Below are 13,571 nucleotides of genomic sequence, written 5' to 3'. Positions count from 1 at the left end.
TGAAATGTATCTTCCCCGTGCATTAAATTCATTTAAATGCCTTTAGGTATGTATGTGTACACGATACACAACATCCAAATTTACGATGTTTTTCAGTATAAGAAGGTTACATTTCGAACAAATACGAAGTCTTATTTTTTGAATTAATAAAACTAAAAGAAAAACCTTAAATCAAAGATTAAATTAAAACCAAAGATAAAAATTTAGCTTCAGCTTTTTTCTTACTTGGACGATTACTGTTATTCCTAACAACATTAATAAAAAAGTAGAAACAGTCAAAATTAGTCATCAAAACGACATAGTATCGAAATTGTAAATTCTTCCATATTAAAATCATACCGTTGCGTTACGTTACGAATTTTTGCAAACAATGATATTTTATACGCTATATTATTAACAGAAAAGTTTAAATCTGCATCCACATTCCACGCATTTGTAAATTAAGGTTTTCGTTATTTTTATTTCAATAAACCATTTCAATTATTTGTATAAAGCATAGCTTTCAGTAAATATCGGGAAATGTTTATTAAAAAGGTGCAAAATACAATGGAAGCCTCTCCATTAAATATGATATTATATCACTATATTTTATTTTGTAAAGATGGATATGAGGGTAGAGAATTCTGTGTTTAAATAAAAGTCCTCCCAATACATTATTAATATATATACCAAAGGTCCACTATAACACAATTTATATAATTAAACGAACATACTTGAAGTGTAGTCATATTGTAATTGATAACTGTACGGCTGGCTTAGTCCAAGAGATTTTTCTTTAATATTTCGCGGCACATTAAGCGAGGATCGTAAATACTACATTGTAATTAATATTAAAAGATCACCTTGGTCCAAGCCAGGATTATAGTTTAATTTTGTTTCGACTATGAAGGTGATTCTAGTAGTTCTGGACTTACGGATGCTATATAACTTCAAACAATTTTTTTCCCTTCAGATGAATGTGCTCCCACCCTCGCTCCATGGAGACCATTAAACGAAGTGACCAGCGAAATAATACCACACAGACACAACGAAATAGACCATGCGATATACGACATTAACGATATCGTACATTTTGAAGATAACGACCTAGTAATGCGAGACTCGAAGGACCAAAACAAAATGGTGAATTCCATAATTAATTACAACGAAATCAAAAAAATAAAGTTCGATAATGATAAACGGGACGTTCGAGTGTTTAATGGTGTCGATAATGAAATGAAAAGTGATGAAATGAAGGTGATGAAAGAGGATTACTGCGAGTGCGAACATGGCGGGGGGTGTGTCGGTTCAGTGTGCTTGTGCCCGCTCGGCTACGCGGGGGAGAAATGCGAAATCACACTCGATTTGAAGGTATGTGAATTTTAATAAATGCCTAGTTAAATATAAAGGAAATATTTATACATGAAAAGAGAATGGTGTTCGCAATTAAATGGAATCTTAAATCTCTTTTTTCCCAAATACTCGACTAAATTCAACGAATGTAAACTTACATGCGAAAAAAGTCCTGAGGTCAGTTCAGCATATAGGGATTTTCAATTAGCGCGGTTAGATTTTTGCGACCCGTATCGTGCCTTCTTGACTCAAAAATATATTTAATTATTTACACTTATGCCAGATTACCATGCCAAGTTGCACAGACCACAAATTTTCATGATCAAAATTAAATCTTCTTTAACATGAACACATTGCACCCATTTCACACTAGTGAGATCTGATTTCATTGAAAAACATAAATATAATTCATTCATAAATATAATTGTAACTAGATTCAAAGTCTTCGCATTTTCATACCACTTACAAAGCCTCTGCATACTTGCCTTAATCTACAAAATTTTCAAAACAATACGCAAGTAAGATAAATGCATGCTCTTAGCCGTGGGCGAGCATCATAAATTCCTTAATGCGTTTTATAATTACATCTTCCTTAGATAAACATCACCATTGTCTTATGAAGGGAAAACGGAAAATACATTCTTTGTCTTCGTTTAAAGCATTTTATTCTAGCAAAAAATGCTTAAATAAATGCTAAACATTATTTAAATGTCCTCTGCCGTTTTCGGTCTTCTATTATATTACGAATATAATCTGTAACGTGGTTAAATTGAAATTTACGTGGAATAATTTATCAGTTCTTTGCGTGCTTTATTACTTGTATTTGCTTGGTTAATGGTAAATTTTATATTTAGGCGAGATATGGACTTGATTCCGAAAAATAATATTGTGATTCAATAGAAAAATATGTTATAGAAATTATAGTTTCATTTTTCATCCTTTTACAAGACAAATTGAGAAAATGAATTGAAGTCCTAGAAATGGTTCGCTTTTAACGAGACGAGAGTTTAAGACTGCCTTCGCTTTGCTTTATGAGGCTTCATAAATTGAAAACAAGAAAAGTTCGCAATGCCAATTTAACATGCATGCGGAAAAATGAAGTGTGTTTAAATTAAATTCTAATAAAAAGTCTTATCATAATATGCAGAACTAGCTGCGCCCCGCGGTTTCACCCGCGCAAGTCTGTATCCCGCAGGGATATCAGGATAAAAAGTTGTCTGTGATATTCCAGCTATCCGACTATCTACGTACCAAATTTCATTGCAATCGATTTTATAAGATTTGTAGGACTGCTGAGCTAATTAATAGACTATTTGACTTAAAAACTTCCAATGTTTTAATCATTATTCTACAGTTATTTTAGTATTTAATCCAAACACGACCTTTTACTGCGTTTGATTATTTCACACCATATCACATTCTATATGTAGCTGTATCTCTTAACTAATAGTAGGGGAGCCCAAGAGGGGATTTTGGGATGTACTCGAGCGCGTCAGATTATTATAAGGGGAGGTACCTTACCTATTAATAAGTACCTCCAGAAAGTATGAGCAGTTGATATTGGTGGGTGCGCCTACAGGAGCCGCAGGAAATAAAAAAATATCGATAATTCTCTAAGGTTACGCTCAAATTGTCAGATTAGCGAAATTTGGATTTTTTGTGTTGTAAATAACCCGTAATATCTTTCTCTGACGCGCTCGAGTCATATTTTTTTTATAATTTACCTTTTATTCGTAGCCACGAAATTACCACATAAATCGTAAATATAAGTTATATTTTATTTCAGTGATATGCCAGAGCATTCAAAATATCAAAATCTTACGTGCTTGAGTATTTCCACAGCCCTGTTTTTCTTTTATAATTAAAAAAAAAATCAAAAACCTTTTTCCACCGCTGAAATTAAAAACACTATAGGACTTTTTTTCTTGCTATGGCATAATCTGCGAATTCCAATAGGTTTCTGAAACGCTCGAGTAAATACACATTTAGCATCTTGGGCTCCCCTACTAAAAACTCATAACTATATTTGTACTTTAAATAATATTAATGCTCTAAAATATCTCACATTCGCAATTAACTCATTGCCGTAAAAACAAACTTTACCTCTTTAAATAACCGTAGAAAAATATCCAATTAAAATAAGTCAATTTATCATAATTTGCCCAAGAGCCAAGACTTATATTAACTACGAAAACTTCGCCGTATCTTCCTAAAGTTATAACAATCTGTTATAATATTATGTTGACTGCAAATTACCGCTCTTTTATAGCTAATGATTATGAAGATAAAATATGTAAAGCTTGGAAAAACTTTGGTAACGACCAAATATAAAATTTGAAGAACGATCAGCAACGGAGTTTGTTTTTAAGTTACATTTGTTTACAATGATGATTCTCTTGTTGTAAAACATCATCATCATAACATAGCAGAGGTCTAATAATAACACCTTTTATTAATTTAATTGAATTTTCAATTTATTTTATACATTTTCATTTTATTCCACGTTAATTATTGGATTAATTCTCAAAAGAAGCAATTAATACGTTTTATTAATGATTTCTCTATTTACAGAGTTTTTCTATTTTATATAATATGTTAGTTACTAGATACACTTTGTTTTTTCAAGAACGATCTCAATGAAGTCACATGAACGAAAAAAACACAGATAACATTTGTTTATTATGATATTATTTTATCATTCTAACCACGTTTTCTAGAGTTAATATATTTTTTCTGGTCCAAGAGAAAAATAAATTCTCTTTTTTCTTGTAACACACCAATCAATTACTTATTCAAAATCTCGAACACTACTATCCTAGTAATCCTAGCGAAATTATCCACACTGAAACATTCTAGAACTAAATTGTAAATTACAGGTTCCTAGATTTAACGGCTCCTCGTATCTGCGGCTGCCCGGCTTGGGCAATTCGGCGCAATCCTGGCTCGACATACAGGTAATTGAACTTATTATTATTTTATCTGGTTTCAAACGCTATTTATTCATTATATTATAAGAAATAATAATTTCTATTTTTTCTCATTCATTTTTAATTATGCAAAAAAACTCTCGCGTTTCATCAAATACACACTAACTACTTAAACTTCGCCATAGTACAATTTTAATTACAAAAGTGTTTGAAAGTTCGCATCGCTCGAAAGTTTAACGATCGAACTTATATTGTTTGTGTTACTGCACTCAAAATCGAACTTTAATCACCACTGTTTCCGTTTCGAACTTTTGCGGAATTATTTAAATTGAATGGACGTTCGAAATTCGAATGTTGTTCTTCTATTCTTGTTACGATTTGGTCGAACGAATTTGTGAGGGTCTGTAGCGAAGATGTTTTATTGAATGTTAGCTAACTAAGTTACTTTCGAAATAACTATGTGATAAAAGAACTCTACCCAGCCTCCAAACTTTGTTTTTGTGATAAAGATTATCTAAACCAAAGGATTTTTGAGATACTTGTTTTGAATGAATCTATGAGGACGTTATCTTGTGTGCTAGCTTAGTCAACAATTACATAATGACTGCAATTTCTACTTATAAGTGCAACAGCGACTAAACCACTGAACCCATTTGGATGAAATTAGGTACCAAGATAGCTTGAGAGGCTAGAGTGAGTATTTTTATGGCTACGCGGACGAAATCGCGGGTGGAAAGCAAATATATGATGGTTTCTGTTAAACTTAAAATAGCCATTCCTCCCAAACTTTAACATTATCAGAATAAACTCATTTATTTTCCAAAAAATGTTTATCATCTTATCTCAATTATAAAAGAACGCGATTTATTCATTATATTATTAACCCGACGTTTCGAACACTTTACAGCGAGCGTGGTCACGGGGAGACTGACTGAGTCTCCGTTAAAAAGTTTTAAATTGTTTAAATGTATAATACCCGCGTAAAATCAAACACAAGAAAATACTAGAACTGAATTATTTCAGATAACAGTAAAACCTTCAAGCGGCGATGGACTACTGCTATACAACTCACAGGACCCGAGCGGCGACGGGGATTTCTTCTCACTACATTTGAGGGACTATTTTGTAGAATTTGCTTTTGATTTGGGCTCTGGTATTGCTCTTGTAAGGTCAGTTAATTATATTAATAATTTATATTACTATAATAATAATATAGTAATTTAATTAGGACATTAGGTCAAAATCGAGTTTAAAGGAGTCAGGTACACACAAACATATAAACATACAGGTGAAACTAATAAAGGCCCGTTAAACAGACAAATAAATAAATTTTTCAAATTTCAATTTATCTGCGCATGTGTGTGACACCACCATGCTCAAAACGCTGACGGAAAACATCGTACTGAAATCGGCACGTTCAAGAATCTTTAAATTTACGATATGTGTCATCTACCAACCCGCACTCGGCCAGCATTGTGGTTTTTGGCCTGAACGCTAGGAGACCTGTGTCCCCACAGTGGGAACATATACGGGATGAAATAGACTTTAATTGTAGTGCACTTAAATTTCAGATCGGCTTACCCGCTCCATCAGAACCGGTGGCATCACATAACAGTGAACCGGTCCGGGCGGCGCGCCACGCTGCACGTCCGACACGACGACGACACGACGCGCCGCCCCCCGCACCCCCCGCACCCCCAGCACTCCCCGCACACCCCGCACCCCCCGCACTCCCCGCACACCCCGCACAGCCCCGCACCGCCCCGCGCGCCGCACGACACGCGCTCGGTGACGTCGCGCGGCCTCGCGCGCTACCTGCAGCTGAGGCAGCACCTGCTGCTGGGCGGGGCGCCGCACCCGCTGCCCGCGAGGCTCGCTTTGAAGACTTCGTTCAGCGGCTGTGTGGAACAGGTGAGGTGCTAGACATGGAAATGCAATGGGTACAATGGAATAGTCTATTACACATGGAACACGACAAATATATCATGACAAGACACGACATGATACGACACGACACGATACAATACAAAAAAAACACAACATGATCCTGTGTACGTAATAAAAGAAATAAATACAATAGAAAAACACTCTCTAATGTTAAAGTAATAAATACAATAATCAACTAAATTGACTCACATGCTCATATACAGAGTATACGTAAGGAAATTGATTAATCCTGACGGGCCAAATTAGGATAGCGAGGTGGATCTTAAATTAATTTCTTCCAATAATAATAATTAATGCCAACAAATTTCAGTTAATAATAAACGACGAGGAGCTGTCCGTCGTGTCGTCAGCTTTGGGCGGAGTCAATGTGGATAACTGTGATGACGCCAGAAATAATTCCTGCAAGTAAGTATACTCATATGAACTCTTTATAGTAATACCTTTTATAACACAAATCTAATTCGCCTTCAAGCTGTCAGAACTAGACCCAATTAAATGGCAGTACATGGGAGGCAGCTGACCGCCTCCTTGGTACAGTGGTTAGCGCGTGAGCTTAGAACCGAGGGGTCCTGGGTTCGATTCCCGGTGGAGACGCAAAAAAAAAAAAAAAAAAGTCTCGGTCTGGCAGGACACAGAAGGCTGATCACATACTTGTCCATAAAGAAAATCGATCAGTGAAACAGATGTACATCATCTGCCCCATACCCCACTAGGGGACACGGGACTTCACTTTACATGGGAGGCAGCAGCTTTCAATTACATCAAAGAATCATCAAATCGGTTCAAGAAATGTAGTCGAATTAATAATCTATTCCTTTTTTAAACAATTTAAAATGTGGAAAGCAAGAAAATAATTTAAACGATTTACACCATTACAGCAAAAACCACTGTAAAGAAAAACCTGAACCAATACCAATATATCCGAAAAACTTAACGGAAAATGGCATCCACCACGCGATAGTACCAAAAAAGGGTTTCAGGTTAAAATATCACAAGACAAAATCGAAAAAACACACACAAAGCAAGAAATATAAGAAGAATTTGAAGAAATACCAATATTTAGAAGAGAAAAGGTCGAATGATATAATAACAGAGAGGCCATACGATGGACAGACATACATGCAAGTGAAATATTTGAATAGTAATGAAATTAATTGGGGAGATACCAACACGTATCCCAGTTTTTCTGGCACTGATAGCTTCATACACATCGATGATGAAGAAACTATGAAGAGGTAAGGAATCTTATCAATTCTATAGATTTTATTACAATTATCGTGTATATTACAAATTTCTTGTGTTTGATTTTACTCGAGTATAATATATATTATATATTTCCAAATGTATATTATAATTATTTATATTTTATAAAGTGTCCCACAAGTTTGGGTGTTCCATATGCGAGACCCAGTATACCTAATTGCAACATGTGTATTGGAATGTATTTACGATATAATCGGATATCAATTGTGTTTTAATAATCTATGGCAAAAATAATTGTCAGTTAAGATACAGATGTCGCTTTTCATAGTTTACCAAATCTCGTTTATTTATCGAATCCTATAAAATGTCGAATCACGTTAGTAACGTTGCGCATTCGTAGAGAATTCAATGTTCGGCCCAACTACCCTCACTTTGATAATAGTCTTATGACTGTGATTTGTTATCAACTGACTACATCAGTTAGGCCGTTTTGTAGAAGCGCAATACATTCTTATTACGATCAAAGTAATATTAAACAACCTTTTAATTTTTAATAATATATGATGTGGGCTAGCAGTGGTGGCTCAGTGATAAGAACCTCGGACTTCAAAATCGATGTCGGGGTTCAAGAACGGGCGTGCGTGCAGGAAATAAATTGATTTTTCAATTAACCTGCATATATGTGTAACATCACCACTACTTAAAATGGTGAAGGAAAACAACGTGGGGAAACCGGCATGTCCAAGAATCAAAAGTTCGACGACATGTGACATCTGCCAACCCGCACTTGGCCAGCGTGGTGGATAATGGCCTATGTCCCAGCAGTGGGAACATATATAGGCTGATGATGATGATGATGATGATGTGGGCAGGCTGGTGAGCTACTCGCTGGACATAAACATCCGCTTCCGGGCGGTGTCGGCGCGCGGGCTGCTGGTGTGGAGCGGGCGCGCGCCGCCGCGGCCGCCGCACGCCAGCGGGGGGGACTTCCTGTCGCTCGCCGTCGAGGACTCCGTGCTCGTTTTTAGGTAAAACCTTTGTATTAATGTATTTTGGTACTTTAATAATTTTACATGTTTGTAACATTTTCGCGGAAAAACTGCTGCACCGATTTCAAAAATTATTTCACCAGTTACTTTCTACTGAGTGTTTTGATTCAAGTGATTTAAGTGTAACTATATTTATGTACCTATAAAGACAAATAAATTTCAATAATCAATGTACAAACAAATCTTTTTTTACGTGTGTTTGAATGATTGCATAGTTATATATTATTTTCTCTTCCTAGCTATGTCTTAAGATTTTCCTATTACTCTTTTCTCTCATCTGTATGACACTCATTCATTGACATATTTACGAGTGAAATGATACAAAAAAAGATAAATATATACATAGATAAGTGAATATTGTACAGCTTATAATATTAATGTAATATATTTAAATATCTGTTTTCCAGATACGACTTGGGAAGCGGTGAAGTCGTTATAATAGCGAATCACACTAAAGTGGATGATGGATTGTGGCACAGAGCGCGTGCTACTAGGTAAGATACTCGCTTTTATAATTTACTAGCTTTGCACGCGTTAAATTTGGAGTAGTTTAATAGATGTTATACGTATAAACCTTCCTCTTGAATCACTCTATCTAAAAAAACTCAATCAAATCCTTTGCGTTGTTTCAAAGATTTAAGCATACATAGGGACATAGGGACAGAGAAAGCGACATTCGTTTTATATTATGTAGTGATTTTAAATAAACACGTAATAAATAACATCACAACTAAATTATTTTACCTATTTACATTTGTGGTTATCCCAAGTTACCTGGCAGGGGGCGTCCATTCAATTGCGATTTTCGTAACATAAAATTAAGTGATATTTGCCGAAATCCCCCTATCCCTAAAGTAATATTAAGTGAGATTCAATTCCCCTTTCTCCTCCTGAATTTTCTGCGCAATTAATGGATGCCCTCATAATTTAAATAAGCTTGCATTAATGTTAATAACAGAAAGAACTAAAATATCATATTATCAAAACATTTATTTATTCAATTAGACTTCTTATAGAAGCACTTTTGAATCGTCACTTTAAACAGTTTTAACATTTACAATAGCTTCATCAACATTTAATATATGGATTGTACAAAAAAATTCTTAAATATTTCAGAAACAGACAAGCGGGAGTGTTAGAAGTGGACGGGCTGGGTTCAGTGGGCAAAGTGTCACCTGGAAAGTTGAAGCAATTGAATACTGAGAACGGTTTATATATAGGTAAGTTTCTCATAAATAGGTTACTTTGACATATGTCCTATCCTACTAATATTATAAAATGCGAAAGTTTGTAAGGATGTGTGTGTGTTTGTTGCTCTTTCACGCAAAAATCCAGAAATTTTGAAACCGACTCGTAATTATTGATATTTCTTTTTTTATATTTCTATACGCATTAAGATTATTTATGTTATTTCCAGGTGGTCTACCGTCCATAGAGATCAATACGAACGGCCGATACAAAATGGGTCTTATCGGTTGTGTGTCACAAATATCACTGAGCGGTGATTTCGACATACCACTGACACTTTCAAAACTACCCCACACTATAACAAATAATGTCGGCCGATGCACACCGTAAAACTAGTTATTTAAATGAAAAATCATTTAAATGAATTTATACGTGAATGTATCCGATTTCTTTTGAATGTTTATTCCTTTCGAATAGGGTACTTGACGAAAATACTAGATTTGTGAAATTACTTTTTTGTTCATAAATATACTGCGTTCTCAAAGTACTGACGAATATGCCTATTAATAATTAATCTGTAAATATAAAATACAATTAAAAAGCTTATAAATTTTCAAGAGTACTTAAATATTTTGTTTTAGTATTATGACGTCACAACCCTCAGCGAAATTGAAGATTTGGCGGCAAATTGAATATGTATCTTTCAGAATTGCCCTTGCACGTGTTAATTTAAAAAAAGAAAAATATTAAAGACATAAAGGCTGAAATAGGTTATCGAGTACCCTATTATTTACAACCCAACTCCGCAAGTACATATCAATTCTAAATTCGGAGGCAATAACTTCATTTCATCTATACAATTAGTCAATTTATTATCTGTATCGCAATCTTCCCCTTGGCGTTTAACCTTTATTTATTTACGTACAATGTAACTTTTCGAAGTGCTTTACTATCTAGTAGATAAAAAAAAAACTATTTGTAATGTTATAAAATTAAATCTAGTCGTACAAGTGATTTGCACGCGTTTTTTCGTTTACAAATTATAGTTTCATTTATCTATAGACACACGACTTGTTACATAGGAGTGTAGCGTACTAATACAGATGAGATATACCCGTCTCGCTCTAGATTAACCGTATTTCGGTGTGATAGAGTGAGATGGGACGATTGGTGACGTCATCTATATTTATACGCGCTATATTTGTGCAGCGTACGAATACAGATGAGATATGCCCATCTCGCTCTAGAGTATCCGTATTGCCCTGTGTTAGAGTGGGATGGGAAAATTCGAGACGTCATCTAGATTTATACGCGCTATATTTATAAACTAGTATGTACACGTAATAGCATTTGTATTGAATTTTTGCATATGAACGTGTTTTAGAAGTATGTAAGTAGATAATTAATAAATAGTATTTGGTATTACTGAGCTTTTATATTAAGCGTAGCCCTGTTTTTATTTCCGCTTCGCTTCTGTTTAACTCAATTATTATATAATACAATACGTAACAGAATTGAACTGGTTTGTAATAAATGCATTTATTTTATTTTTTAACCTAAATTATTATTAAGTACGTCTTTGAAAATACCTTTTGAAAATAAATATTTTGTCCTGTTTAATATTAGGTATTTTAGAAATTAAAGACCTAACGAATATTTTAAATGCGATTTATAATATTATTATTTTAATAAAACTGTATGTCTGTGTGACTGAAGAAATGAATCGCATAAAATTATCAGACAAAAGGCATTGCTTTTATGTGTTATTATATAATATCTAGTCTTTAATTTCTAAAACATAATTAAATTCTAATATTTGCAAATAACCTACATGAGTGCTTATAAATGTTTATGCGTATTTCACAAATCCCACTGTTTATCACTAATTTGTCAATTAATAAATCCACAGGGTTAAAATTGTTTTATATAACATATCGTTATACATATGCTTTGCGTTTATTTAATTTTAACTCCCACGCTTTATTCATTATTCATTAATTCAAGAAATGAATGAACGAAAATGTCTAATCGAAACGACCAAAAATTTGTTTTAATTTAAAATGCGTGTGTTGAAGTCATTGGTTATGGAGGCTAGTTTAAAAATGTTTGAATGAATGTTGAATGAACAATGTTATAGTTAAACCTCTATATTTTGCATCTTATAATTTGTATACCAATCTCTATACATATATGTAACTCGTGACTGACTGACTGACATTGTGATCTATCAGAGCACAGCCCAAAGCAACAGGGAGTTCGATATAAAGAAGGTTTTTTTTTGTTAGTTTATTTGTATAGATACAATAAAATTTTACATTCTAAATTCAAACTGCTTTCATGGAAATAATTTTCAAAACTACCCTCAATTTGTAATGACTTCAGTCCACGATACCATATAATGTTGTTCATAAAATATTGTATAATGATACTCAAATAACACTTATTCAAATATGAATCTAGTATATTTGTTTAATACTATATAGAAATGATCTCATACAAATAGCAATATGTATATTTAATATTTATTTATTAGACGTTTTGAATGTTAATTTATTACGAAAATGTATATTTTGAATGGCGTTATTGAGGTGGTGTAATTAAATAGATCCTTTGTCTGACTGACAGTTCCTAGTCTTTCAACCGACTTGAAAAAGGAGGAATTTCATAATTTGGCAGTATTTTTTTGTGTTTGTTACCTTAGAACTTTTGACGGGTTGAACTGATTTTGATGAATTTTTATATGCATCTTAGTTTCTTCCGTAAAATCCCACTTTTTTATTTCTTTTTTTTTTTGCTCCTATATCTCATACTTTTGATATTCAGAGTTTCGTTTTCGGGGGTTCATGAAAGTCAAACTGTTCAAAGTACATTAAATAACCCATATGTTTAAGCGAAAAATATAAAAAAATTATATTATCTTCGATTTCGATGTCGGAGAGGGCATTGGACCCCCTAAAACCCTGCATCCATGGGTTAATGTTTTTTGTTATTAATTTAAAGCCAAGTCACCCAAGTCTCATATCCCAATAACGCCATTTCATCCCTGGGTTACATTGATAAATCCTAAACACCTATTTATCCAAAACCTAAATAAATTTTTATCTACATTAAGTTAATTCCTTACCCTACTATTATCAAAGAACATGCTATTGAGGATTAATTGAAATACTGAACAATTTTTTAAACTTTCCAAAAAGGTTAGTACCAGTATGGTATTATGTTATCTGTGGCATAACGAAACTTAGTTACTTAACAGCATCGTTAAGAAATTAAAGACTTAAACGGAGTCTCCCCGTGACCACACTCGCCGTAAAGTGTTCGAAACGTCAGGTTAATTATAATAATATAATGAATAAATCAAGTTTAAAATCCGTTTAGAAGTCTTTAATTTCTAAATTTATAATACTCGCGTAAAATCAAACAAGAAAATACTAGAATCGTTAAGGTCAATTCATAAACAATAACTAACCACGATAACTTGTATTACTGCGAAACAAAAGATTTCAATATAACCCAGGATCAGGGCGATTAGAACTACGAATAGCTTTGGTAGAATTAGTTTTGTATGTGAACCTGTCCGATGTAATATACGCCGTTATTTGTACAAAATTATATCACTAAAATATGTTATTGTGTTTCATTACCTGTTTTTTTTATTAACACAGGTGGATTTCAAGGTAAAAAAAAGTAGTTGAAAAGTATAAGTTTTTTAATATATGCAAGGGGCATTACCATATAAAGATTTAAAAAAAAAGGTGTATGTGCGATTTACACATGATAGAAGTGTAACTTCAGTAAATCGACAAAAGAATGAATAAAATAGTATCTATGTATATTTCTGTCTCATTCTTTGCCGGCTTCATTCTACACATTTGTGTATTTGTGTCTCTTACCTGTCGTTTTTCCGTTGCATCAGGTTTGAAAT

General features: G+C 33.7%; 1 protein-coding gene across 1 annotated transcript in view; it reads left to right on the top strand.

Moving 5' to 3' along the window:
* LOC119836759 (pikachurin) overlaps nt 1-11,615 on the top strand; it is a 112,732-nt gene extending 101,117 nt beyond the window's left edge. Inside the window, exons 9-19 of the mRNA XM_038362212.1 lie at nt 953-1,350; nt 4,209-4,286; nt 5,283-5,428; nt 5,831-5,929; nt 6,038-6,170; nt 6,517-6,611; nt 7,085-7,441; nt 8,282-8,437; nt 8,866-8,952; nt 9,575-9,678; nt 9,876-11,615. Of these exons, the coding sequence (XP_038218140.1) occupies nt 953-1,350; nt 4,209-4,286; nt 5,283-5,428; nt 5,831-5,929; nt 6,038-6,170; nt 6,517-6,611; nt 7,085-7,441; nt 8,282-8,437; nt 8,866-8,952; nt 9,575-9,678; nt 9,876-10,036 (1,814 nt within the window). The 3' untranslated portion in view covers nt 10,037-11,615. The remainder of the gene's footprint in view (nt 1-952; nt 1,351-4,208; nt 4,287-5,282; nt 5,429-5,830; nt 5,930-6,037; nt 6,171-6,516; nt 6,612-7,084; nt 7,442-8,281; nt 8,438-8,865; nt 8,953-9,574; nt 9,679-9,875) is intronic.
* The last annotated feature ends 1,956 nt before the right edge of the window (nt 11,616-13,571 follow it).

Source organism: Zerene cesonia, chromosome 25 (assembly GCF_012273895.1).
Source record: "Zerene cesonia ecotype Mississippi chromosome 25, Zerene_cesonia_1.1, whole genome shotgun sequence".
NCBI lineage: Eukaryota > Metazoa > Arthropoda > Insecta > Lepidoptera > Pieridae > Zerene > Zerene cesonia.
The sequence above is the reverse complement of the archived record's forward strand: the minus strand, read 5'-3'. Positions and strand labels throughout refer to the sequence as shown.